At 36.4% G+C, this 26,154-nt stretch overlaps 2 protein-coding genes across 3 annotated transcripts; both read left to right on the top strand.

Annotated features, from left to right (window-relative positions):
* Positions 1-7: 7 nt before the first annotated feature.
* fbxo22 (F-box protein 22) lies at positions 8-6,965 on the top strand. Its single transcript, XM_052561078.1, has 7 exons — positions 8-1,194; positions 1,801-1,933; positions 2,062-2,146; positions 2,232-2,336; positions 2,440-2,592; positions 4,901-5,066; positions 5,356-6,965. Exons 1-7 carry the CDS (start codon positions 1,064-1,066, stop codon positions 5,747-5,749), a joined length of 1,167 nt encoding a protein of 388 aa, XP_052417038.1. The 5' UTR covers positions 8-1,063; the 3' UTR covers positions 5,750-6,965.
* A 14,063-nt stretch (positions 6,966-21,028) lies between these two features.
* isl2b (ISL LIM homeobox 2b) lies at positions 21,029-24,955 on the top strand. Of its 2 annotated transcripts, none has more exons than XM_052561846.1 (6): positions 21,029-21,191; positions 21,483-21,672; positions 21,889-22,148; positions 23,260-23,543; positions 23,890-24,057; positions 24,275-24,955. In XM_052561846.1, the coding sequence occupies exons 1-6, from the start codon at positions 21,134-21,136 to the stop codon at positions 24,389-24,391; spliced, it is 1,077 nt and encodes a 358-aa protein (XP_052417806.1). In that variant the 5' UTR covers positions 21,029-21,133; the 3' UTR covers positions 24,392-24,955. The 2 variants fall into 2 exon arrangements, with proteins under 2 accessions (XP_052417806.1, XP_052417807.1); XM_052561847.1 differs by having other exon boundaries at positions 21,044-21,191; positions 21,488-21,672.
* The last annotated feature ends 1,199 nt before the right edge of the window (positions 24,956-26,154 follow it).

Raw genomic sequence — 26,154 nt, forward strand, 5'->3', positions numbered from 1 at the left:
CTTCTCTTCTCTTCTCTTCTCTTCTCTTCTCTTCTCTTCTCTTCTCTTCTCTTACCTTTTCTTCTCTTCTCTTCTCTTACCTTTTCTTATCCTCTCACCAGACTCCCTTTATCAACAGCTCCGGAAAAACCGAGCCCTTTCACATGAGCTCAGTTTAGCACTCAGTGAATTCTAACCTCACAACAGAATGAGAGAACACCAGGGCATACACTGAATATGAATATGAATATGAACACAGTCTATTGTTTGTGTTGCACACAGAGTAACCAATAATCTGTGATGACAGATAATCCATAATTTCATTATTCTATTATTGTTAGTACTGTGGGTCTTAAACTTTTTCATGTCAAGGTTAAATATATATTGTAAAATGTGAGGATTTATGGTTTATGGGTTGCATCTGGAAGAGTGACAAAACCTAAAGCTTAAATTTTAAATGTGAAAAAACATGGCAACCTGTTTCCTTTAAATGGTGAAACGCCTCAACCTTTTCTATGTATTTTACGTAAAGGGAAAAGTTTACATAGAGAGAGGAAAGTGCCTTCTGCATCATATAACACACCTTTGATCATTACCAAAGGTGAGTTGTGTTGTAGGAGTAGACTGAATTTACTAGTGTAAGTAGTTCTTCCAAAATCAGAAAAATATTTCTAGATTAATTATCGGAATTATACAGTTATAAAACTATCAGTCCATGTTTATCACATTTAAAAATGTGCCATTTCTAATCAACATGCAATGTACAACCCTCAGGTACACAAATATAAATGTTTACTTTTTTTGCAACTTGCTAAATTATTCTATATTATTTAATTTTAAAGTGCCAAATGCAGTGCAAAAAAATTCACTTGCATGAACATACTTGTTGCGTCTTTATTTATTTATTTGTTTGACACTGACATATAAACTTTTCTTTTAGCTCTTAATAAAATCGTAGTAAACGTTGTAGTCAGGGGTCTGTACCATAGACTGTATACAAGTGCTCGTTTTTAGAGACTTTTAAACAACTTCCGGTTCCGCCTCCGTGTGGAGGGTCAAAAGTGATAAGAGAATCCGTGTGAAAATGGAAGGGGATGCAGCTTCTCCAAACATCTTGAGGGAAAGTAAAGCTGGATATATCCTGAGTAATGTTGCCGAGGTCGTGGAGAAGATTTTGACATTTGTGCCGACTAAAAATCTCCTCCGGATAGCAAGGTAATTATTCTGGCTAAGTGTTGATGTTTTTAGCTTGTTAGCTTTGAGCTAATCAGCTGGGTGTCAAAACGGAATGCAGATAAATTAGTCTAGATGGTTTAACTTTGATGTGTTGACTTATTTGGGCTTTCTCTTAACAGCTCTGTCAGCTGATCTGTTTATCTTAAAAGCGTAAAATGCAAACACCAGAGCAAAACTGCAGTTGAAAAACATTCTTTCTTTTTTTTTAATGAAAAACTTAAATTACATTTTTACTTGTTACATTTTAGAGTCGATCGGCGATTCAATTCATCAAGTGCGTATTATTGTACCTTTAAGCAATCATTTCTGTCATTGTCATATATATATTTTGTCTGCAACTGGTTGTTCATATGGAAATGCGTAAATGAAGATGAAGATAATGAAGATTTTTTTTATAAATACCATGGATACCGTTATGTAAACTTTTTACTCATGCAAAAAGTTTGGTAACCACTGGCTTCTCAAACATTCAATATTTAATTTAATTCAATTCACACAGGCCTACCTGTACATTTACATTTGCACATATATATATATATAGCAGTGACTGTTTTTATGTTGATATTGGTGTTTCTTCTTCTGTAGTGTGTGTAGGCTATGGATGAATTGTGCACGCAGAGTCTTGAAGACACAGCAGAGACTGACCTGGCTCTCTGCCTCTGGCACATCCATATACGAGGAACATGTTTTGCTCAGAACTATGGCAGAAGACTTGGAGGTCTGATAGGATTTTTTTTTTTTTTTGTAACAAAGGCAAAGTTAAATTTGTTATAAACTCTAGAAATGACAAGCATACTTTTTTTTAAAGATTTTAAAAATGTTTTTCTTTCCCCTGACTCCCTGCAGAAGGTCTATCTTCTGCCCCAGACAGCTCTCCTAATGGTGGATGGAGAAAACTTTAATTGGCCTTTTAGTTACAGACAGAAAAAGGGTAAATTACATGACTATTTGTATTAAAAACTTGTTAGTCATGATGAGGAGATTCATCTGTTCACTTCCATCCTTCCTTGTTACAGCCAGGAAGTGTGAGAATGAAGTGGTGTCTGATCCTGTCGAGAAGCTGAGACACTTACTGCCTAGAACTTGTGATTTAGTAGGAATTGTTGCATCAGGAATTGTTGGTAAGACTAAGTGTCCCCCTTTCCCTGCATTCTGCCATTGCTGTGTTTGATGGTAAGGTCAGTGCAGCGGTGTAACTGTAAATTCTAATGCTTTGTGCTATAGTGACCCCCAGTGGTTCACCCAGCAGCCCCCCAGAAGAGCATGAAGTGGGTGAAGCTGGCTTCAGTCTGCTTTTCCCAGCCATGGATGGGGTCACCATCCGGCCTTTTCACTTCTGCAAAACGAGCCTCAGTGAATCGGCAATGGAGGAAGCAGGTGAGTTATTTAGATTGTAGCAACTGGTGCAATTTCTATATATATATATCTCAGAGTTTCCGCTAGAAAAAAATGGTGCCGGAGGTTTCCTTTTCCGGACATTTTGATGATATGCCGGTCAAGTATCGCCTCTTAATTAGTCAAGGTGAGGAAAACTGGAGGCAGGCTATGTAACGTAAAAAATGACATAATCAGGTCGCCGAATGCAACATGTTTATTAGCCTAACTTTCAAATAGACGGAAAAAAAAACATTTTGGTTCATTTCTTCATTCGGATCTATTTGCGATCCATTCCATTCTAAACAAACAAAGCATATGTTTCGTCCTTGTTTCATTATAGATTAAGATAATAATTCATAAATGCACGCATAATTATCAGTGAACTTGATAAAAGTTGCAGATATGTTTTACATGCATGCACAAACAAATGTCTTTTAACTTATGTGTGCAAAATTCAGAATGAAATGAATGTGCAGCAATTTGTACAAATAGAGATTCTAGGTCTACTATACATGTTGTAGCCATTAAATAAGCTTATTTATTTCAATATTTGTTAAAATATTATAATGTTATTTTTTAATTTATGTTGATTATGAAAAGTGAACTGCACGAGTAAGATAAGGTGCGCAATATCGAGAGACATGGAGCGGGTCAGACATGATTTTGACCACTTAATTAAGTTTTGTTTAGTAGAAATACTTTTTTGAAGTGAATTTCGTTTTGTATAAATTGTATCTTAATTTTAATATTTTTTTTTATCAACTAATTGCCTGGATTTAATACATAAGAAGCAAATATAGCAGACGACAGGCCTAATCATGCAGGCGCCCTCGCGGCCACTTGCATTGCTAGTGAACTGGAGTGCATCTCATCCTAATTTAACGAAACTCAGCGTAGGCCTCACAGACATGAAATATATCTTAAGAAAGCTTGAAATGTCTTTTTAACAATTTAAAATGAATTTTTTTTTTTTACCTATGCTAATTACACATTAAATTCAGGTAGACTGAGTCGCTGTCCTCAGTGCCCAGAAAAGCGCTGAAACGGAGATGAAAGGGGAACCCGTTTTTATTTATTTATTTTTTTTTTTGGCTTATTTTAACTGGCCCATCCAGTTTTCTGGAGGCCCACCTACAATCAAAATCCTGGCGCTGCTAGTGCTTCGCAGCGGCCTGATATCAAGAAATAACAGACCGCATTCCACATTGGAATTCAACCAAGCCATGTAATAATGTTTAATAACTTTCAAACGAGCCTGTTCCTTCATAACATAGCCAAAGTTCGGTGTATTTTTGCTTCATACATTTTAGGCTTATTCTCAAATTCAGATTGTGTTGGGGGCGGGATTATTAGGCAATTTTATTCGGACAATTTGACCGGAGAGATTTAATTTTGTCGGACATTTCATTTTTTTTCCGGCAAATGTCCGGCAATTACCGGACAACGGAAACCCTGATATATATATATATATATATATATATATATATATATATATATATAAGTAGGACCATCTTTTCACTAAAACAGTGAGAGTTTGGGGTTTGTTTAAATGGCATGGTTTTGGGTTAAGGTTTTTTTTTATTTTATGAAGTCTCTATGCTCACCAAGGTTGTGTTTATGTGATAAAAAATACAGTAAAAATAAGACTGTAGAATATTATTGCAATTTAAAATAACTGCTTCCTAAATTTAATATATTTTAAAATATAGTTTATTCAGGGATTAATAGTTTCAATTGGAAAAATGAAGGGAAAAGAAACATGTAGCACATTGTTGTTGTTCTCCCGCCACGTATGCAGCTTCTCATTGACAATGTAATGATGCCGCTCGCATCATTCGTGGGATTGCATCTATAATAATTCTACTCATTCCTGCATGTTCCATGCTTATAACGCGATGACAGATGACGGAGTGTATAATTAGCACATGCTTTTGAGTCTTACTTATTTAAAGGGGTCATATTATGTTGTTAAAAAGAACACTATTTTGTGTATTTGGTGTAATGAGTTTGTGGTTTAAGGAAAAAAACAAACAAAAAAACCCCACATTATTTCCTACATAATTTACATAATTTTTTCTCCTCTATGCCCTGCCCGGTTATGCCACTCAACACTGTGATGCCGTGTGCAAGACTTTTGTTTCAGGTTTCTTAAATTAAAAAGTTCAAATGCACATTTTGATTATGAAATATAGAATTTCTTTATGATGCATTTGAAGAGACATTTATTCAACCTCATGCCATTCCATCTTACTAACCCCAAACTTTTGAATGAGAGTTCATGTCAGAATACTCTGTATGTGATTTTCAGGGTTGATTAATAACCCTGATCTAAAGGTGGTGCTGATGTTTGACTATGAGACCTGGAAAGCTGGAGGGGGGCACTTTCTTAACAAGCTGCTGGAACCTCTTTCTCAAAATAATGTGCTTATTATTGGAGGACAAGTTGAGAGGGCCTTTTCCAACAACACAACCTGGTAAGTAAAGAAAGTTCTTGATTTTAGATGAGTCAAGTTAGTTCCTGTTTTCTTTTTTCATGTTATATGTTTTTATGGTCAAGACTTTATATGTCCTCTTCTCTCTATTTTTGTCCCGTTTTTCCCCTCATCTTCCCACTATGTGAACAAGCATGTTTTGTAATGTAACAGTTTCTCAGTGTCACATCCAGGAAGCTATCTTTCTTACTTTGTTTCCTACATTGTCTCAGACATTATTACAAATCTAATCTTCATTAGTGAGGTTGGTATGTGTTCTGTCTGTTTGCAGCTGTTCTCCAGGCTCTTTTGGTGCAGTAGGACTGACCTTCAGTGGCCCAAAGATCCAGGGTGCCTCAGTGCTGGTGGACCAGGATGTAAGCAGCCCAAAAGCAGCAGAGGCCACTATCCAGCGGCTGAAGGCTGCTAATATCCCAGAGAGAAACACCATGGGCTTTATGTTTGCCTGTGTGGGCCGCGGCCACAACAGCTACAATAACCAGCACAACGTGGAGGCCACTGCTTTCCGCAAGATCTTCTCCAACATTCCTCTCTTGGGATTCTTTGGTAACGGGGAGATCGGCTGCGACCGTATTGTCAAAGAGAACTACACATTGAGCGAGACAGATGCTGATGGACTACAGCACTCTTTTACCACAGTCATGAGTCTGGTGCATTTTGGTTAACACAAACTCCAAACCGAGACTGCAAATGTTTAGGAATCCCTCTTATTAACTTGATCTTTGAAGACAGACAGCAGCTGCTTAAGTTAACTGAGCAGGTCTGATGGTGATCAGGTATAAATCTCCTTGGCTTCTTTCCTTTTGACTTTTTTCCTTAAAACAGGATGTCAAAAAACAGTTAGGGACTTCAACTCCGCCTACAGGTACAATTTTGAGAGCAAGCTAACTCTGATGTCTGAAAACACTGAAGTGTCCTCTTACACCTTGTTTGGAAAAGTCATTACTCATTGAACGATTCTGAAGAACGATTAGGATTGAGTTTGAATGGCATGGTGCTAAACCTTGACCTTTGACTTCAGTTTTAAATGTAAAACTTTTTTATGTGTAGAGCAGAACTGAAATCTGTCAACCGATCTGGCCTTATATACAAATGGTTTGGCAAATTCAGGCACTTTTTAGCTAATTGTGATGGAAAGGCTAATGATGTAGCCGTTCATCAACGTTGGTATGGCTTCTAGGCCTCTTGCAGGAATTCCTCTATCTTCACTTCTGATTTTACACACAGATTTGTGCTCCAGATTGATCGCGTACCTAGATTGACTGTCCAAATTTTCATGGCCAGTAGCAGGTGCTACAAAACTGCAGGAAGAGTATTCACAATGAATGAAAAGCAGTTATCTATTTAGCACAACAATCAACTTGCTAGCAGTTCTTAGTGCCTGTAAAGGACAGAAGTGGAAAAAGTAGGATTTCTTTGTAATATTTCAGTGAATTTCACTTCCATTCCCAATCAAATTCCTGTAAAAATCCAGTTTCATTCCAGCAGGGTAATCCTTCATTTCTGTGCTATCAGTTCAGTTGAGTTCTTAAAGGTTAATAATTTATTCTGTGCACTTCACTTAGTTGTCAACAGATAAGTGAAGTCTCAAAGGACTATCTGTCTGTGTTGTGGAGATATACAGTATATTTGCTGCAGTATTCAGAAGGTTGATTTAAACTGTTGTTGCCAAATCTTTTTTTCCCAACTTTATTAAGATCAAATATAGATAATACTTGGCTTTGCATTAAGGAAAGTAAGTTTTACTACTGTCATGTTTTTTATGATGGTGTATTGTTTTTTTCTTCTTCATATGCCCCTGCTGCTGGGTCGTGCAGTTATTGGCCCATTATGTCTGTATGTATATAATTATGTATATAATAAAATCAGTGATGTCACTAACTGTTGGTAGTGTGATGCAGTCCATACCCCTTTTTCACGTTTCTAAGTGTACATGCACAGAAGTAAACTAAGTAGACATGGACAGTATTGTTCCTATTTATTCCAACAGCAAAATAAAAAAAAAAACAACTAGGCCTACTGCTTTTCTATAACTTTCTAAAAGAGGAAACAAATACTGAGAAATGAATTACGGCAAATGAAAGAGAGAAAGATGTCAAACTTGGTCACCCCATCCCTATAGTGTTTACAAAATATTGTACTTTAATGTCAGGACAATAAAACTCACAGTATAGTTTTACAATTCATTAGATAGATTGACGGTATTATTTATTGCAGTCTGTGAAAAGGATCCGAGAATTCCTAGATGCGTTCAGACTTATTTCTTCAGTAGATGGCGCTCTCGTGCAACAGCAGTGTTTCATTAAATCGACCAGTGGATTTATTTGGTAATTCCAGTCAAAATGGTCCATAAATAATATCTAAATACCAATTAAATTAATAACTTACTTAAATCTTAAAATTATAAAGTCTAAATAAATCGATTATTTGCAGTTTAATTAGTGATGAATATGATATTTGATATTAGTCACAGGGTGATGAGCTCCAGTTTTCTTTGTTGTTGTGTGTGTATTAGATGTCAATGCCAAGACGTGCTGTTTCCTGTTCCTGTGGTTAGGTAGCTTAGGGCAGATAGCGAACAGCCTCAGGACTAAAGCAAAATGAAAGCCATTTAGGGTAGCAGTACAATACCCTTGGTCCCACATTAATTCAGAACAGGTAAAAACCTCTTTCAGGTGAAGAGTGGGTTATTTTAGGTCCCTTCACCACAAAAAGAGTGAAAACATCTGTTTACTTCCTCACAATCTCTTTGGTCACATTCCATACACGCTGCCACTCAAAAAGGCCCCGGGGGAATTGTGGTAAATCTGGCTTTCAGGAACAAACACAACGTTTTGGAGAAACATGGCATCACGGCTTGCACTAAAAGTGTGGATCTGTTGGGAGGCAGGTGTTTTTAAACCTGTACATTGTCGCCTCAGGGCTCTTGGAGTAAAGACATTTAGCTGCAAGACTCTTTCCCTGTTGAGAGCAGACTCTGAAACGAGACAGACAGACCTGAGCTTTGGGACCATTGTCATAAAGAGCAATGTTTTGTAGGTCACACACTGGGGGTGGGCCACTTTGCTCGGAGTTAGACATCCCAAGTGTGCAAAATGTAGTCGGGCATTTACAGAGGAAAAACTAAAAATTAGGGTAGAATGTCACAGACTATAGAATAAAGCAGACACCTGCAATATAATATTAATCTAATATCTGCTCTGAAAAAAAAAAAAAAAAACTTTCTGTATGGATAAATATGACAAATATTGAGATAAAATCTCATTATGTTATCACTATTTAGGTAAGCTTAAAGTAGTTTGGTGATTTTGTAGTGAGACACTGATAAAAACAGTATTAATGCAATAGAATGGGGAAACGTTTTTATGTTGGTAGAAAATATTCACAGAGATTTGAGATTGTAAAAGTGCACGTGTTTATAACTGTCTAATGCAAGTGTTCAGCTTGTTGATGCTGATGTTGCTGTTGCATGGTGTAGTGACTGTCACACACCAGCCAATGTATCAGAAACATGAAAGAATAATGACATATAAATAATAAAACCTCCACAGTGTAATAACTTTAATTTCTTAATACTTCTAAATGAAATCGTAATGTTAATGATGTGTTTGTTCTGTAGCATCACATCCACCTCACTGATTTTTAAAAAGCTCAGTTCCATTATCATTCAAGGAACTGTCACAACATAAGCATGACACCCCACTTAGTCTGGATGTTCTTTAATGAGCATCATGCTAATTAGCTATAATTAATTAAACACAATTTTGTTGTGAATTAAATGTACTCAAATATTTACACAAGGCTGTTAACTGAATGCAAGTCAGACGTACAACGACAAGCTAAAAGCATGCCATGCTAATTTGACCGACTGTTGCTAATTGTGCAAAGAGCCGGTAAATGAGAGCTGATGCTATTTTGTTCCCTAGCCAAACCATATATTTACAACTGAAAAGTCAGTCATACATATTCATTCTACATACTATCAACATAATAAAATAATTGCAATAAACTTTTACTTGGTTCTCGTTAAAAATAAGACAATGAAAGAAACAATTACAATTTAAATAATTGTAATATTTAAATTTGTAAAATTAAATATCATCAAACCCACATATATGGACACGCTTATATCCTGAAGTTGGCTCTCAAATAAAAGCAAAGCCTCAATAATTCAACAGAGCTCTATTACCATTGGGTGGAATAATGGACAGTTGAGAATTCACAGGGGAGACAATCTACATGTTTCGTCTGACTACCTCTGTCTCTGGGTCATTCATGTGTTTGTGGTTTCTCACCAAACTTGTCTTTAGGTGGCCTCGTGCTTTTGTAGTGTCCTCAACAAAGTGCTTAACCACTTCTGCCTTAAACCACATCAGTGTTCATACTGCGAACATGACTTTAATATAACCACAGGCAGTTATTGTCACAACTTCATTTTCATGTTTGTCTCAAAAATAGTAGACAAGACTCCTCTGTCTGCAACTATAAACACAATTTCATCTGTCCTTACAAAAGCCCTTTATAGCACACAGGAAATTTGTAGTATTCAGTAGGTATGGTATTATAAATCCTCATATCATATCAGCTCTCATTTGCGTTTGATGGAATGTAGTTGAGTGAAGAAAACCAGACCTGAAACTACCTCTGAGATACTTTTGACACTGATGGAGGGAGACAGTAAGTTGGGGTAACAATGAAAGGGTTGAGTGCAGATACCTGTATGTGACAAGCAGTTCCTGCTCTGACCATTAGACACAGAGCTCTATTATTCAGATCTTTCATAACCCATGCACTTGAACTGTGACTTTAATCCCATTAAAACTGCATGGCCACAATCCAAAAAATATATAAATTATTTTGCACAGACACTTAGATATTCCTAACAATTGATCATTTATAATAGAGGGATTAGGCATCATTAATTTGAAACATAATTCCATTAAAGCTGCGGTTGGGAACTTTTGACGCTCTAGTGGTTAATAAACAGAACTGCATGCGTCTTGCGGAAGAACATCGTAGCCGGAACTACTTCTCTCTGTTTATGTCTATGAAGAATCACAAAGGTACTGGGTTACTCCGCCGCGGTACCCCCGAAGCAATCTAAAATAGTCCGAATATAAACACTTATTATAGGTGCACCCTAGTGATTCAGGACAAGCAAAAACACGGTTTGGAAAATGGATTCATGGTGTACTCGGTTATTATATACATTTTTATACATTTTGAACACAAACAAAGTTACGGACCGCAGCTCTGATTGATTATTTTTTACCGGGAGCGATGGAGTTTCTGCAAATGGCAATAGGACCACTGGGAGGAGTCAGAGGAGCTTGATTTTTTTCACAGATTATCTGTCTCATATTCTACTGTCAGGACATAATGACAGGTTTAATAAATATGTAAAAAATATTTTTTTACAAAAGTTCCCTACAGCACCTTTAATGGGATAGTTCACCCAGTAAATAATAATAAAAAAAAAATTATGTGATTAATTACTCTCCCTCATGTTCATCTTTGGAAAACAAATTTAGATATTTTTGATGAAATCCGAAATCCCTGCATAGAGTGCATTGCACATGACATTGGCCCAAAAAGGTAGTAAGGACATCATTAAAATAGTCCATGTGACATCAGTGGTGGGAGACAGGGAAGAGAAGAATTGTTGAATAAATCGTTATTTTAGTTTTCTTTGGGCATAAAAAGTATTCTCATAGCATCCTTAAATTACAGTTGAACCACTGATGTCACATGGACTATATTAACAATGTCCTCACTACCTTTCTATGCACTGAACATGGTAGGCTATAGTCTAAGAAAATCACTCTGGATCTTTATTATTTGCTATTATATACAGAAATGTAGTATGTTTTCAGATAATAACTAGAGATGAGCAGAAAACAACAGTTCATAAAGCCAGTCATGATCAAATAGTTTGACGTGTGTTCCTTTAGATTTCTGTATCTCCAAACAGTTTCTGGCTTTAAATCAGTGCCAAAAGGAGCATTTTTGGCATCTGAAAAGCTTCCATGTTTGCAGAGAACAAATACTGTAATTAAAAATGCTGATAACATTCATTCCTTTGCAGTCAATGAATTTCTGAATTCTTCTTTATATTATTGAATGTCTGGATTCATAGCAAAAATCAGTACACAAGTAACCCAAACAAGAATATTGCTGGATGTTAGTATTGCACACAATAGTCAAATGGCCACTACATCCAATCCTAAACCATCTTTCAAAGAGATATGAGCCAGGCGGAAAAAAAATGCAAATAAATTATACATCATATTTTAAAAAGCTTCTCAGGTTTCTTTTTGAAAACATTCTTCTTAAGTGCATGGCACCCCAGTGAAGTGAAATTGCTCGGCTGAAGACATCTACTCCAGAGACTGTTACCATGGCTACAGAGTTTTCTACACTTCACATTTACATAAAAGTTTTCCGCTGAATGGATTTTAGCCTCTACTTTCTGTAGAATAACTGGGTCAGACACACAGAGCAAAGCTGGGAGACTAGGAAAGCTGGATTTGGTCAGAGGGATGGGAGAAGTCTGACACTGTGGGAAAACAATTAGGGGTACAACAACCCATAAAATGTAGTACTTTATTTTTGTAATACATACTCTTAATGTACCATATGAACCTTTTAACATTGAAAAAGATGTATCTTTGAGTGTACTTCCCCAATGACAAGCTGTCGTATCCCTAAAAGTGACATTTTTGCCCATTTACTTTTCTATGTGATTGACAAAACGACAAAAAACAAAAATAAAAAAAATAAAAAAATTGACATTTGGAAAATTTTATATAAACATGTTTTTGATTGCCATTATTTTAATGATTCATTTATTAAATTTAACCAATTTAATACCCATGATCTAAAAATTACATGAAATGTATATTTTATTGTATATTTGTATATTTTATCTATATTTATTATAGATAAGGCAGACAGACAGACAGACAGATAGATAGATATATTAATAGATAGAATAAAAATAAATAAATTAAGTGTATGAAATACATTTATTTGGGGGGTTTTCAAAACCACATTTTTATTTTGTTTACATTTGTCGAACAGAAAAGGGCAAATGAGCCTGCAGACAAAGTATAAAACTATAAAACAAATATATAAAGCTCTCTACTAAACTTCTTTAGTTTAATAACCTATTGTTTTCAAGAATAATTATTTTATGCCGCTAAATGTTATCAGATTTTATTCGTTATATTAACCCTGTGATCATTGTGTGGCCCCACAATAAACCATCTGGGAATACATGCAAATGAAGGGTCTCACAACTAGACCAACTTTAAAAGAGTTGAACTTCACCAATCATGCTGGATGCTTTCTTAGAGGGCTCTGACAAAACAGGGCATGAGGGTCTACGGGTGGGTGGGGGTAAGGGATCGGAGCCCAGCAGCACTTCCCTGTAGCCCCTCTTGGGAGCTGCCCATCAGTTGCGCTCAGCTAAATGCACTCACAAATGAATATTTCAGTGCCATTTAATGCTCCTGCTGCAGCCCCTGAGGAGCCCGGCATCAATTTGTGAACATGCCGTTAAAAGCCAGGACGTATAATCCAGAGTGAGAGCTGCTCTCCTCCCCACCAGGCCTCAAGTCCCCAGCTACAGCTTTGGCAACTTTCTTCTGCCAAACTCTGCTGACTTCCCCCACCTCAGTTTAAAAATATAAGTATATGTGAGTGAAGCAGCAGACAGATGGTCTTCTCGTTTGCCCCCGGTTGGTCAGTGTTCCCAGAGCGCTTGTTGCTGTGCAGTCTGCTGGCTGTTAGGCAGTGGAGAGGGCAGTGATAGTCTGTTCATCTTCTGGCCACATGGTCCTGCTAAAATGCTCACATGGAGAAGGACAGCGAGGATAAAATAGCCACCTGCCTGCCCACTACAGTCCCATGGGCACCTGAAGCAGAGATCACCATATTTAGCTACTGTATATACATGCCATTGTTCGCTCATCAGGTGGGAAAACATGAAATATATACTACCTATATATATATATCAGATTTCAGATAAATACTGTTCTTCTGAACTTCATCAAATAACCTGAAAAAAATCTAGTCAACAACATGAAAGCTATTTTCAACATAATAGTAATCAAAACAAATGTTTTTTGAGCAGCAAATCTGAATATTACAATGATTTCTGAAGGATGTTACTGGAGTTATGATGTTAAAAGTTCAGCTTTGAAATAAATAATAATTTTAAAATATATTCAAATAGAAAACATTTATTTTAGTAAAAATATTTCAAAATGTTACTGTTTTTGTTGTAGTTTGGATCAAATAAATGTAGGCTTGGTGAGCAGAAGAGACTTCTTTAAAAAAAAAAAAAAATCTTACTGTTCAAAAACCTTTGGTAGTATATACACACACAAACACAATCATATATATATATATATATATATATATATATAGAGAGAGAGAGAGAGAGAGAGAGAGAGAGAGAGAGAGAGAGAGAGAGAGAGAGAGAGAGAGAGAGAGAGAGAGATAGATAGATAGATAGATAGATAGATAGATAGATAGATAGATAGATAGATAGATAGATGAACCATTTAGACTAGACAGGATGGATCCATGCTTTCATGTTCTTTACGCTATATTCTGACCCCATCATCTGAATGTCGCAGCAGAAATCAAGACTCATCAGACCAGGAAACGTTTTTCCAATCTTCTATTGTCCAATTTTGGTGAGGCTCTGCGAACTGTAGCCTCCGTTTCCTGTTCTTAGCTGACAGGAGCGGCACCCAGTGTGGTCTTCTGCTGCTGTAGCCCACCCGCTTCAAGGTTCGTGTTGTGTGTTCAGAGATGCATACTTTGGTTGTAACGAGTGGTTATTTGAGTTACTGTTGTCTTTCTATCATCTCTAACTAGTCTGCCCATTCTCCTCTGACATCAACAAGGCATTTTCGTCACACAACTGCCCCTCACTGGATATGTTTTTCTTTTTCTTTTTCTTTTTCTGACCACTCTCTGTAAACCCTAGAGATGGTTGTGCATGAAAATCCCATTAGATCAGCAGTTTTTGAAATACTCAGACCAGTCCGTCTGGCATTGAAAAACATTCCACGTTCAGAGTCACTTAAATCCCCTTTCTTCCTCATTCTGATGCTCGGTTTGAACTTCAGCAAGTTGTATTCACCACATCCAGATGCCTAAATGCATTGAGTTGCTGCCATGTGATTGGCTGATTAGCAGTTTGTGTTACCAAGCAATTGAACGGGTGTACCTAACAAAGTGGCCGATGAGTGTGTGTGTGTGTGTGTGTGTGTATATATATATATATATATATTATATATATACATACATACACACACATGCACAATAATAATAATAATAAATTATATATATATATATATATATATATATATATATATATATATATATATATATATATATATATATATATATATATATATATATATATATATATATATATATATATATATATTATATTACACAGCTGGACTGACAATAGCTTTTAAAAGATAAATGGTGCAAAATTCCTACTGACAGTTGTGCAGGTCTGATCTGCAGTGCAGGTTTTCTGCCAAAAGAGGGTTAAACAGTCATTAGGTCTATGGTTTTACAAACTTTCCCTGTCCTGCATTGTGAATGTTCACATTGTGTTCCATAGAATTGTTTGTGTGTATTTTTCTACTACAGACAGATAAGACCATGACCAAAATCGTGACCACTTTATGCAGAAATGCAGACAAATCCAAATGGTTCAGAAATATATTCCTGCAAATATATCTAAAAGGAGTTTGGTTAAAATACTTCAAAAATAAAGTACTTAAAAAAACAAGTGGACAACTAAATAATGAACTATGAAGGAGTGAATGCACAGTTTCTCGTGTTGCTCTACGGAGGAGCTGACACATATATAATGACACATGTTGGTAATGGCTCTTAATGAATATTCAAGAGCTGTTCTGTGTTGGCAGAGGCAGAGATACAAGCTCAGAATTTGTAAAATAAAAAGGCCAGACTGACAGGAACACTGTTATGATAATAATGGGACTGCTTCCTCTCCCAACTATGCAGAAATGCCCTAAGGCAGCAATCAAAAATTAATACTAATTATTATGTGAATGCTGCATTCAATCAGACGTATGTTAAATTATATATAAGCAACATGGTTCTACTTTCAGAGGCACATGCATGAGGCCTTTTTTTTTCACCACTGTTATTCTGAGCTGGTGCAAAATTTGTCCATAAGCATTTATATGAGTCTTATCATAGAAAACCAGGATAAACTCTATGCACATTAAAATAAAAAAAAAAAGAACAGGAATGACCGTTAATAATAATCACTGCTGTTTATGGTTATGGCATGATTTATTTATTGGCATTTGAAATTGTGGGCATTGAATTCTGACTGTGGTTTTGGCACATATAGCGGTTTGGGGGCTGGCTGGACACACAGCACTTTAAGTCTCATTTCTGATGAGAGCAGTAAATAATTTAGGGCTTAAAGCTGCCATTAGCCACACTTAAACTCTGCTAATGCAAACCCCTGACAGCTGGCCTATCCCCATTGGATGGGAACATGGATCAAACAGTTCTGAACGAAATAATGGGCCACGTTGAAGCACAAAAAAATCTGTCAATAGGCATGTGCTGTTTTTGCTTCTGCATGTTTGTTGGTTACGCTGTGGTATTCCCATTACACAGAAGGTTACATGGCTTATGACTTTAAATCCATTTAATGTTTACATGAATGTTCACTGCACATTAAGAATTGAGTAGAGGTAGCTACAGGATATTACAATGAGAAACAGTGACCCTGTGGCAGCCTTAGATAATATTACATTATTTCTTGACCATAGTGTTTCAGTTATAAGTGATAAATCTAATGATTCTGAATGTTTATTTTCAATCATGCTTTTTCCTTACTGTGATAATTAGGAGCCACAATAAATATAGGCTACTGAGCTGTGTTGAGGTGAAAAAGGACATTTCACTTGCTATATAATGATAGCTATTACCATTAACATCGCTGCACTGCACGGGTTTTATGTATGTTTTTATGAGAATTTTGGGACATTTAGGATAAATTAAAAAAAACAACCTTTTTCGCAGGAAAAAAAAATCACTTGATCTAGCTAGCTAAAAAAAAATTCATCAAAAACGATAGAAACATAGGCTGACGGAATACAATTATAGACGTGCATAAAAGTCATATGACTTTGTCATGTGACTGAATAATATTTTACACTTAACAAGAGTCACCATGGCTCAGTGGTTTATGTCCAGGGGCAAATTCAAGCTCAAACTCAAGGCAATGTTTGTTTCCGGTTTAATCAACATGCTTCCTGGAAACGGGATTTGAGCAGGGTTTGAGATAGTTTTCTCATGTTTGGTGGGTGTGTTAAATCTCAGCCCAATCAGCCCAATCAAAATGTCAGCCTAATCAGCAGCAACAAATATTTAAACCAAGCTTTATTAAAGAGACAGCTAGCACAATGTAATTAACATCAAAATAAATTCACAAGAGCAATTAGCTATATTGTTTGCACACATTTATTTATATTAAGGGCAAATTAACTGAAATAATAAGAGAACAGGTAGATCTGGAACTTTTTTAAGTCTGTCTAAATATCATTTAGTAGCCTAATTGCAATGTCTTCTGGTCCATATCCTTTCCATAGGAAGGTGTGCTAGACACCGATTAATGTAACATAAAAATGCTATAAAAATGTATATATTTTGCTATCGTATGTATTGTGGAGTGATTGTTTCACAAACCTTTCTATAGTCCTCTGGTTATATAATGGTAAATACAGGTGCATCTCAATAAATTAGAATGTCATGGAAAAGTTCATTTATTTCAGTAATTCAACTCAAATTGTGAAACTCATGTATTAAATAAATACACGAGTTTGTGCACTGAATTTATTTAATACACAAGTTTCACAATATGAGTTGAATTACTGAAATGAACTTTTCCACGACATTCTAATTTAGTGAGATGCACTTTGTATTACAATAACATAGCACAACAAAAGCAATCAGCAATAATGATAAGCCTAATACTCACAATAAAAATAATAAGGTCATAGAGATCATAACACAGTCTAGGCGATAAGAAGTGGGTTATTCTTTATCTGAAGTGTTCGTCTTTTCATCCTGAAATGCGAGGCAAATGTTGGATCACAATAATTAGGAACCACAGTTTCCACAGTTCCCTTTACTTGATTGGAATGTTCTCTTTTATTCTGGACAGCAAGGGAAGTTTATTAATATTAAACACATATTTATACTGATTTCATCAAGCTTTGTGCCCACAAATAAACAAAGTAATTACTTCCCAATGTATAATGCCAAAAGAAAAAAAAAAAAAGAAAAAGAAAGAAAGAAAGAAAGAAAGAAAGAAAGATTTGTTTAGAGCATTTTTAATATAAATAAGCACAAGCTAAGCTCTGATACCAAACAGGACCACAGGGAGACGCCAAAAGACCACTAAACCTGCTGCCTTAACCTGACTGTACATGCTACTGTACGGATCCATTCAGAATCACTAAACCACTGACCAGCATAATCTAAAACACCTTCAGACAGCATTCATTATAAAACAGTTGTGCACTGAAATCATAATTTACTGCCATCTGGACGCGAGTCACTATTCTCTCCGACATCTCTGATGAAATTGTCCATGTTTTCTCTGCATTTGTGCTGTTTTGAACTTATTACTAATGCATTCCCTTACTGGATCACTGAACTTTCCAGAAGTTTACCTGTTTCAAATTACCTCCTGCATAGTGTACTTTTTTGTATTTCTAATCACCCAGACACTGACACTTTAACTCAGAACTGGCGTAATGATGAAACAAGCTACCTATCAGATTGTGCTACCAAAAATATATTTGCATGGTTTTAAGGGTAAGTTTAGGGCAAGGGTAGGTATGGGTATGGACATAAAAAAGCCTCAAACTACAGGTGCATCTAAAAAATTGTATTTAATGGAAAAGGTTTTTATTTTTTGTCATTTAATTCAAAAAAGCAAAGTTTCTTATATTCTAGATTCACTGAACACAAACTGAAATATTTCAATTTTTCTTTTTTTCTTTTTTTATTCTGATGGCTACGACTTACAGCTTTGGAAAATAAAAAAATCAGTATATCAAAAAAATTAGAACATCCCATTTTGAGCTTGAGTTGTTTGATTAATTTTGAGTATAAATACTGGGTTCCACTTGAACTAGAACATGCAACCACAATTATGGGGAAGACTACTGACTTGACAGTTGTCCAGAAGACAATCATCAACACTCTCCACAAGGAGGGTAAGACATAGAAGGTCATTGCTGAAAGGGCTGGCTCTTCACAGATTGCTGTATCCAAATATATTCATAGAAAGTTGTCTGGAAGGAAAAAGTGTGGTAGGAAAAGGTGCACAAGCAACAGGGATGACCACAGCCTTTGGAAGATTGTCAGGTAAAGCTGATTCAAGAACTTGGGAGGGCTTCACAAGGAGTGGACTGAAGCCGGAGTCAGCACATCAAGAGTCACTAAGACGTCTTCAGGAAAAGGGCTAACAGCTTTCACATTCATAGAAAAACATCAGGAGCATTTCATCTGGGGTAAGGAGAAAAATCACTGGATTGTTGCTCTGTGGCCCACAGTCCTCTTTTCAGAGGAAATTTAGCATTTATATATATATAAGTGGTTTGATGACCATGATATTACTGTGCTTGATTGACCAGCCAACTCAACTGACCTGAACCTCAAAGAGAATTTATGGGCCACTGTGAAGATGAAGATAAGTAACATCTTACAAACAATACAGAGGAGATTAAGGCCGCAACCTGGGCTTCAATAACGCCTCAGCAGTGCCACAGGCTGATTGCCTTCATGCTATGCGAAACTGAAGCAGTCATTTGTGCAAAAGGAGCCCTGTATATGAGCACAATGATGGTAAACACAATCTGATGTGTAGCATTTTTTTTTTTTTTTCGATTTGTGCTACCGTACAAACGAAAGAGTGCCAGTAAGATATAAGACTAAAATGTAGAAGTGTGTACCGGCCCGTGCAGTTCAAGCACTGATTAAAAATCTATAATAGTCTTGCTATGTTTCTTATTTTTTTTCCGCATAGGCCTATATTAAGCTCCCAAATTAATGGAAGCATCACAGCTGGCAAGTGTGAAGACTGTCTCGTGTAAGTCAGAAAGTTACTGAAATGAGAAGGGAGTTACCTGTGGCACTATGGGGCACAATTCATTTTCAATGAGAGGTCTCGATCCCTTAAAACTGCCGCAAACCCTTACTGTTTTCATCATGTGTTTATAGTGATAGCAATGTCACATTGCAAAATACAGTTCTTTTCTGATCGTTTAAAAATGACGGAACATGCTTGGTCTCTGTAGCGCACCAAGTCACCCTTCAGTTCGAGCGCTGGGAGTCAGTAGAGCTGCTGTAGGCTACTGTACATCGCGGCTATTCCCTTGGGTTTTAGAGATTCAAGTTGCTGTACAAATGGAGGAAGATGGCACGAAAGTTCGTCTTGGTGAGCTAAGGCATGTGCAGTAGTAGTCTATATCCCGTTTTTAATGCAGGGCAGAAATAGCCCTTTTTCTCCCTTATATTTATCTCCCTCATATCAGAATTCAAAGCACATTCGACCGATACATTTTAAACAGTTTCATACAACCATATATGGAAGTATATAGCAGTGACGATTTTTTTTTGTGATAGATGGGAGTCAGGGTTCATTATTAAGCAGATATGTTAAAGTATATAGGCCTATTACAATTTTTAATTCTTCTTATGAATAACAAAACAATTATGTAGTTCATCCCTTATTTGGCAGAACTGAATTATCACTGTATTGTTATATGTCTTTTTCTCATTTTCTCCTTTTAAAGTGTGAAAAACTAAAATAGTTTTGAATGACACAGTTTGAAATGTCAACACTGCTTAAGGTTACAATAATTTTAAAATATAAAAATGTTCTAAAGTGTTTTATTTCTTCCTCCAGTTAGCTCTAGCCTATTTGTAGGCTTCTGATGGCTATGTACTGCAATCTAATCCAATTGGCCATAATATGAACTCTTTTATCACTGTGCTAGTGACTGAACTAGGTGTCTAATCAAAGTATGGCTGAGAGATTCCTTTTCCCCATATTTAAGCATATAATTATTTCTTAAATTTAACTTTTCATTTAGGCTACTGTGGCAAATGAAATGAGTAATAAGATAGCCTATAAGTCCATCTCATTTTAAGAATTTAGTCAAAATTAAATGAACATTTTTAATTCAAAACAACAAATAATAATATAAATAAATATATAAATAGGCCTCTGGGATATTGGATTTCAGAATTCAGTAGGCATAATTTCGTCAAGAGTAAGCCTTCCACAATATAGGCACAGTCCAGTTTGCTGAACACGATTTATATAGCTTATTTAGACATTAAAATATCATTGTCATTCATAGGCTACTTATATCTGTTTAAAAATAGGCACACTACAGTCTTGTTTTCAGATTTTTATTCTTAAATGAATAGCCTTTTAAGATTTTTGGGGGGTTGGGGGTTTAGCTTTTTAACCAGTGTCACCCTGAAAGTAGACTACTTCGATACTTTGATAACAAGACAAATCTCATATTTCCTAAAGGTGTGAATTCAAGAACCATAGGCTACACCGAAACACCCTGCATGAATATATATATATATATATATATATATTCACGTATACTAATTTCCTGCAGCAAATAAAGATTTTTTTTTTTATAATTTTTTTTTTCTGAAGCTAACTGATAATTTCTAGGGAGTGAAACGAGTCAAGATTTGGTGCACTGTGACTTGTTGCCCCCTACTGACGCGTCTTAGTTCGGATTTGCGCCTGATGTCACGTCTCTTGCGGCAGACAGCATTCTCTCTCCCTCTCTCTCTCTCTCTCTCTCTCTCTCTCAGCCCCTGTTCCTGTTTACCACCTCTCCATCTCTCCTCACTCTGGACTGAGTTTGCGGGACAGCCGGGAGCGGACACTCTCTTCCTGTTTCTACAAGCAATCTTCTCTTCAGGAAACTTGTATGGTGGATATAATATTCAGCTCTTCTTTTTTGGATGATATGGGGGATCATTCCAAAAGTATGTATTTCTGTGATAAAATCTATAGGCCCTACTAAAAGTAACTTTATGTTTCAAATTTCTAAATTTGGTTCAATGTTGTTGCATTTGAAAAAAAGATTATGTTAATGATTAGGCCGTTTTTTTTCTGAACTAGCCTACTGCTTCTGCAGTAAAATGTCTTTTCACTAGCTCAGTGTTAGTTAGCCTACAAACCTCGATGATTTCGATTTTTATTAAATACTTATAGGCTAAATTGTCGACTCTCAAACTCCTGTATGAAAGCTCAAACAGTGTTTTTTTCTTGCTCAGAGAAGTCCGGACTTGCGATGTGTGTAGGCTGCGGCAGTCAGATCCATGACCAGTATATTCTGCGGGTCTCCCCTGACCTGGAGTGGCACGCATCCTGTTTGAAATGCGTGGAGTGCAACCAATACCTGGACGAGACGTGCACTTGCTTCGTACGGGACGGGAAAACATACTGCAAGAGAGATTATGTAAGGTAGGTTCTTTTTTTCTTCTTTCGGAAAAAGTGTGAATTATTTAATAAATCTGGTCACATATGTAGGCTATTTCATATTTATAATGATCAAAATATCTGACAAAAGACAGTAAATTTTACTAATTAAAGTGGAATTTAAAAGGCATGCTTGGACTTGCTTGGTTTTGTCATTGCACAAATAATAATAAATAAAAATAAAAAATCTACATCCAACAGATTGTTTGGTATAAAATGCGCAAAATGCACTTTGGGCTTCAGCAGCAGTGATTTGGTCATGAGAGCTCGGGACAGTGTGTATCACATCGAGTGTTTCCGTTGCTCGGTGTGTAGCCGGCAGCTTTTGCCCGGGGACGAGTTCTCCGTCCGGGACGAGGAACTGCTGTGTCGAGCAGATCATAGCCTGGCCCTGGAGCGCGGACCAGGCAGCAGCCCTCTCAGTCCGGGACACATCCACAGCAGAGGACTGCATATGGCAGGTCAGTAGCTATAGCACATAACAACCGACTTACGCCTATGTGCGACACTGGACCACAAAACCAATCTTAAGTAGCACGGATAGGCCTGTATTTGTAGCAATAGCCAACAATACATTGCATGGGACAAAATGATAGTTTTTAATTAATTAATTAATTTATTTTTTTTATGGCAAAACGCATTTGGATATTAATCATGTTCCATGAAGATTTGTAAATTTTCTACCACAAATATATCAAAACAAAATTTTTCATGAGTAGACTAATAGGCATTGCTAAAGACTGAATTTAGACAGGCGAGTTTCTCAATGTTTTGATTATTTGCACCCTCAGATTCCAGATATTTAAATAGTTGCATCTCGGCCAAATATTGTCCTACCATAGCCTATGCACCGCTTATTTATTCAGCTGTCAGATTTAAAAAAAACTCTATGACTGGTTTTGTGGTCACATATTATAACACGGACGTATAGAAATTATAGTAGGCCTAGTAAACAAAAAATAATTATTTGGAACGGTCAGCGCTATTTATTCGGAACGACTAGGACTTATTTAGCCTAAGGTCAGTTTTGGAACTGAGCACATGGACTAAACTGAAAGGTAGGCCTAATTATATGGGCTACTGTGGGAGGACTCGTGTAATGTTGTTACATAATAGCTAATTACAGGCTGATCCGCTTGATAACTTTGTTTAGTCAACCACTGATAAGCCTGAGCGGCAGGGCCTTAAACACCGAGAGCTACAAGACTCAACATGCTCTTTAATTTCCGAATTTACAAATGCATATTTGCAAAAAAAAAAAAAAAAAATAGCTATAATGCAATAGGTATATTATTGATCAACATAGCCTATATATTAAATTATATAGCCTATAGGCTGTATAGTAGGCTATTATATCTATCATAAAACTATCTATCTATCTATCTATCTATCTATCTATCTATCCAGTTAAATTTCCACATTTATTAGGCTATACGAGTTTATATTCTTATTCGATATGCCAGTTAATTATTTTCAACGGCATTATTAGGCTATATTTTATGTTATTTTCAAACGCATTATTTTAATTTTAAATCGTTATTATTATTTTTCTTTTTTTACATTTTTGTTCAGCTGATCCTGTGTCGGTCCGGCAAACTCCTCATCGGAACCACGTGCACAAGCAATCGGAGAAGACCACTCGGGTGAGGACGGTGTTAAACGAAAAGCAGCTACACACTTTACGGACGTGCTACAACGCAAACCCGAGACCAGATGCGCTGATGAAGGAGCAGCTGGTGGAGATGACAGGCCTGAGCCCACGGGTCATTCGAGTCTGGTTCCAAAACAAGCGCTGCAAGGACAAGAAGAGATCTATCCTCATGAAACAGTTACAACAGCAACACGGCGATAAGACGGTAAGTGTCTTGCCAATGCACTTTCATTGTGAGAAATTTAGCTTACCATGTGCGGGGGAAAAAGACTTTAACCAGAAAGGCTCTGAGTGATGCCTGACACTTGATATGAGCTGAGATGATTTTAATTGGGTCTGTAATTCGACTGCAGTTTGGGCTTGAAGCAACTTTGCTACAGACTCCACCTACTGTGGGTGTTTTGGGGAATATTTCGTCTGGAACTGCCCTTATATATTTTAGTTTTCCTTTATTTATAAAAAAAAATGAATACAACGATTTAACTCTATTTTATGATGCATTGTCCCTCATTAAAATGCCGATATGAAACGCTCTGGACTTTTTGCTCCAGAATCTGCAGGGCATGACGGGCACTGCTCTGGTTGCAGGCAGCCCAGTACGACACAACCCCTCAGTGCCAGGACACCCGGTGGAAGTGCAGACCTACCAGCCACCCTGGAAAGCTCTCAGCGAATTTGCACTTCAGAGTGACTTAGAACAACCTGCCTTTCAACAGTTGGTGAGTGTAAAAATAAAAATAAAATAATAATAATAATAAAGTTGCTTTTGACATTTGTATAGGCTACTTTAGGCTACTGTAGGCCTACCGTTATCAGAATAATATTTGCCTATTATTAGCCGATTATTGTTGTTGTTGTTGTTATTATTGTTACTATTAGCCCACTATTACTATTATTATGCCTTTATATATAACTAATTTTGCCTTTCACTTTTAGGTCTCTTTTTCGGAATCCGGTTCTTTAGGAAACTCATCTGGCAGCGACGTGACCTCTCTTTCTTCACAGTTACCGGACACACCGAACAGCATGGTACCGAGCCCGGTGGAGACGTGAGAGCGACTGCTCTTCTGTTCCCCGGGAAATCATGAGAACATCTCGTATCACGGACGCGGGAAATTCCCTTACACCACCGGACAGCGCCATCAGACGTGTAGCAAAAACCTGCACTGGGAACAGAGGAACCGTTTTTCCTAAAATCGGTCAACAAGTTGGTGGTGACACTGGGATCCAGTGAAATGATGAAAGCGAAACTCTGCATAGTAGACCTAGATGAGAGACCATGTTCACTCAAAATGGATATTCGTTGTTCATTATGATGGCTGTTGTATCTGTGGTTTTTGGACATATTTTGAAAAAATATTTTCAAAAGACTCGATTTCAGAAGATGGGATTTTTTTTCGTTGTAAAATTTATTGCCGGACAATTTCTGTCTCTGAACAAAATTAAGTTATTGTTATTTATTGTCACTTCAATTCGCAAAAAATAAATCGGCACAGAAAATGTTTATTTATATCTGTGAATGTAACATGCTTGAATAGGCTATGAAATTGTTTAATTTGTACATACATTTTTTGTACAGAAAAGAGGTGTAGTTTATCTAATGAAATATTATTATTAGTAGGCTAGTAGGCCCACTCATTAAAATAGCCTATATCATATATAGCCTATATATATACATATATATATATATATGTGTGTGTGTGTGTGTGTGTGTGTGTGTGTGTGTGTGTGTGTGTGTGTGTGTGTGTGTGTGTATAAATAATAAGAATAAATAATAATAGTCGGAGAAAACATTTCTTAGGCTACATTAATAGGCTAACGCCATTTCATTCAGCGGAAAAATATAGCTATGTCTAGCTACATAAATGGCTACACATTGATTTGTTTAAAATCAAGTATGCCTTAATAAAGTTAGGCTCTAAATTATAAATTAAATAAATTAGATATTTTGCCGAATAGAAAACATTTTCCCGATGCCAAACTATTAAGCTAAAACGTAAATCATTATTTGTAAAAATTAATAGACTAAATGATGTCTTTTTTTCGTTGTCAGATTAGATCTTTAAAATGATCAGTTCCCTTTTCCTTGTCAAAGTTACGTGTCAAGGCAAATGTTTCAGGATCGCTTGAGCTTTTATTTACTTGTGCCATTACACCAACAAACAATACATTCAACAGAAACGGAGCGTGATTTGAAGATAGGTCTAGAGCAGATTCACCAAGGCACAAAGGAAAAGCTCAAGCACAACTAATGCACAGGACATTCAGCTTAATTATAGCCTACTGCTTATTAAATTGCTATAAAAATAGGCTATCATTATTCGTTAACAAGTCGATATCTTAAAACATATTCACGAGTTAAATTTACGTAAAAACGCTGTTAGCTTTTTGTCATTTCGTAGGCCTATGTGCGAGCGCTTACCGTTTTCAAAATGCTGCAAATTTCAAGGTCAGCGAGACTTATTCCTCAATCCGATTTTCTCTAAGAACACGGACTCGAACAGTTTTGATTCTGGTTTTAATTCTATACAGTCCAAACCTTTCTTACTTTGGAAAGGATGCACACGACACAAAAGAAGGATAAACTAAAGATGCTGCTAAAGATCAGAAGCTTTTATATAGGACTAGTTATCTTCAGGTACTGTTGATACAGATCCAAAGAGACAAGATATTCAAAATATCACTTTTTTGCTTGATCTAGTAAGCAATAATCAATGATTTAGAGACAGATCAGAAGTAAAGCAATGATAGGAAGACATTCAAGGATGGACTTGTAGGATTTTAAGATAACCTCAATGTGGTTCTCTGATCTCAGA

Source organism: Carassius gibelio, chromosome B7 (genome assembly GCF_023724105.1).
Source record: "Carassius gibelio isolate Cgi1373 ecotype wild population from Czech Republic chromosome B7, carGib1.2-hapl.c, whole genome shotgun sequence".
NCBI lineage: Eukaryota > Metazoa > Chordata > Actinopteri > Cypriniformes > Cyprinidae > Carassius > Carassius gibelio.

What these genes read in the sequence shown, in the direction of transcription:
- fbxo22 (XM_052561078.1), top strand. Translation starts at nt 1,064, where the DNA reads ATGGAAGGGGATGCAGCTTCTCCAAACATCTTGAGGGAAAGTAAAGCT. An exon ending in AATCTCCTCCGGATAGCAAG is followed by an intron (nt 1,195 to 1,800) that starts GTAATTATTCTG and finishes CTTCTTCTGTAG; the next exon opens with TGTGTGTAGGCTATGGATGA. An exon ending in TTTTCCAACAACACAACCTG is followed by an intron (nt 5,067 to 5,355) that starts GTAAGTAAAGAA and finishes GTCTGTTTGCAG; the next exon opens with CTGTTCTCCAGGCTCTTTTG.
- isl2b (XM_052561846.1), top strand. Translation starts at nt 21,134, where the DNA reads ATGGTGGATATAATATTCAGCTCTTCTTTTTTGGATGATATGGGGGAT. An exon ending in CAGAGGACTGCATATGGCAG is followed by an intron (nt 22,149 to 23,259) that starts GTCAGTAGCTAT and finishes ATTTTTGTTCAG; the next exon opens with CTGATCCTGTGTCGGTCCGG. An exon ending in AACCTGCCTTTCAACAGTTG is followed by an intron (nt 24,058 to 24,274) that starts GTGAGTGTAAAA and finishes TTTCACTTTTAG; the next exon opens with GTCTCTTTTTCGGAATCCGG.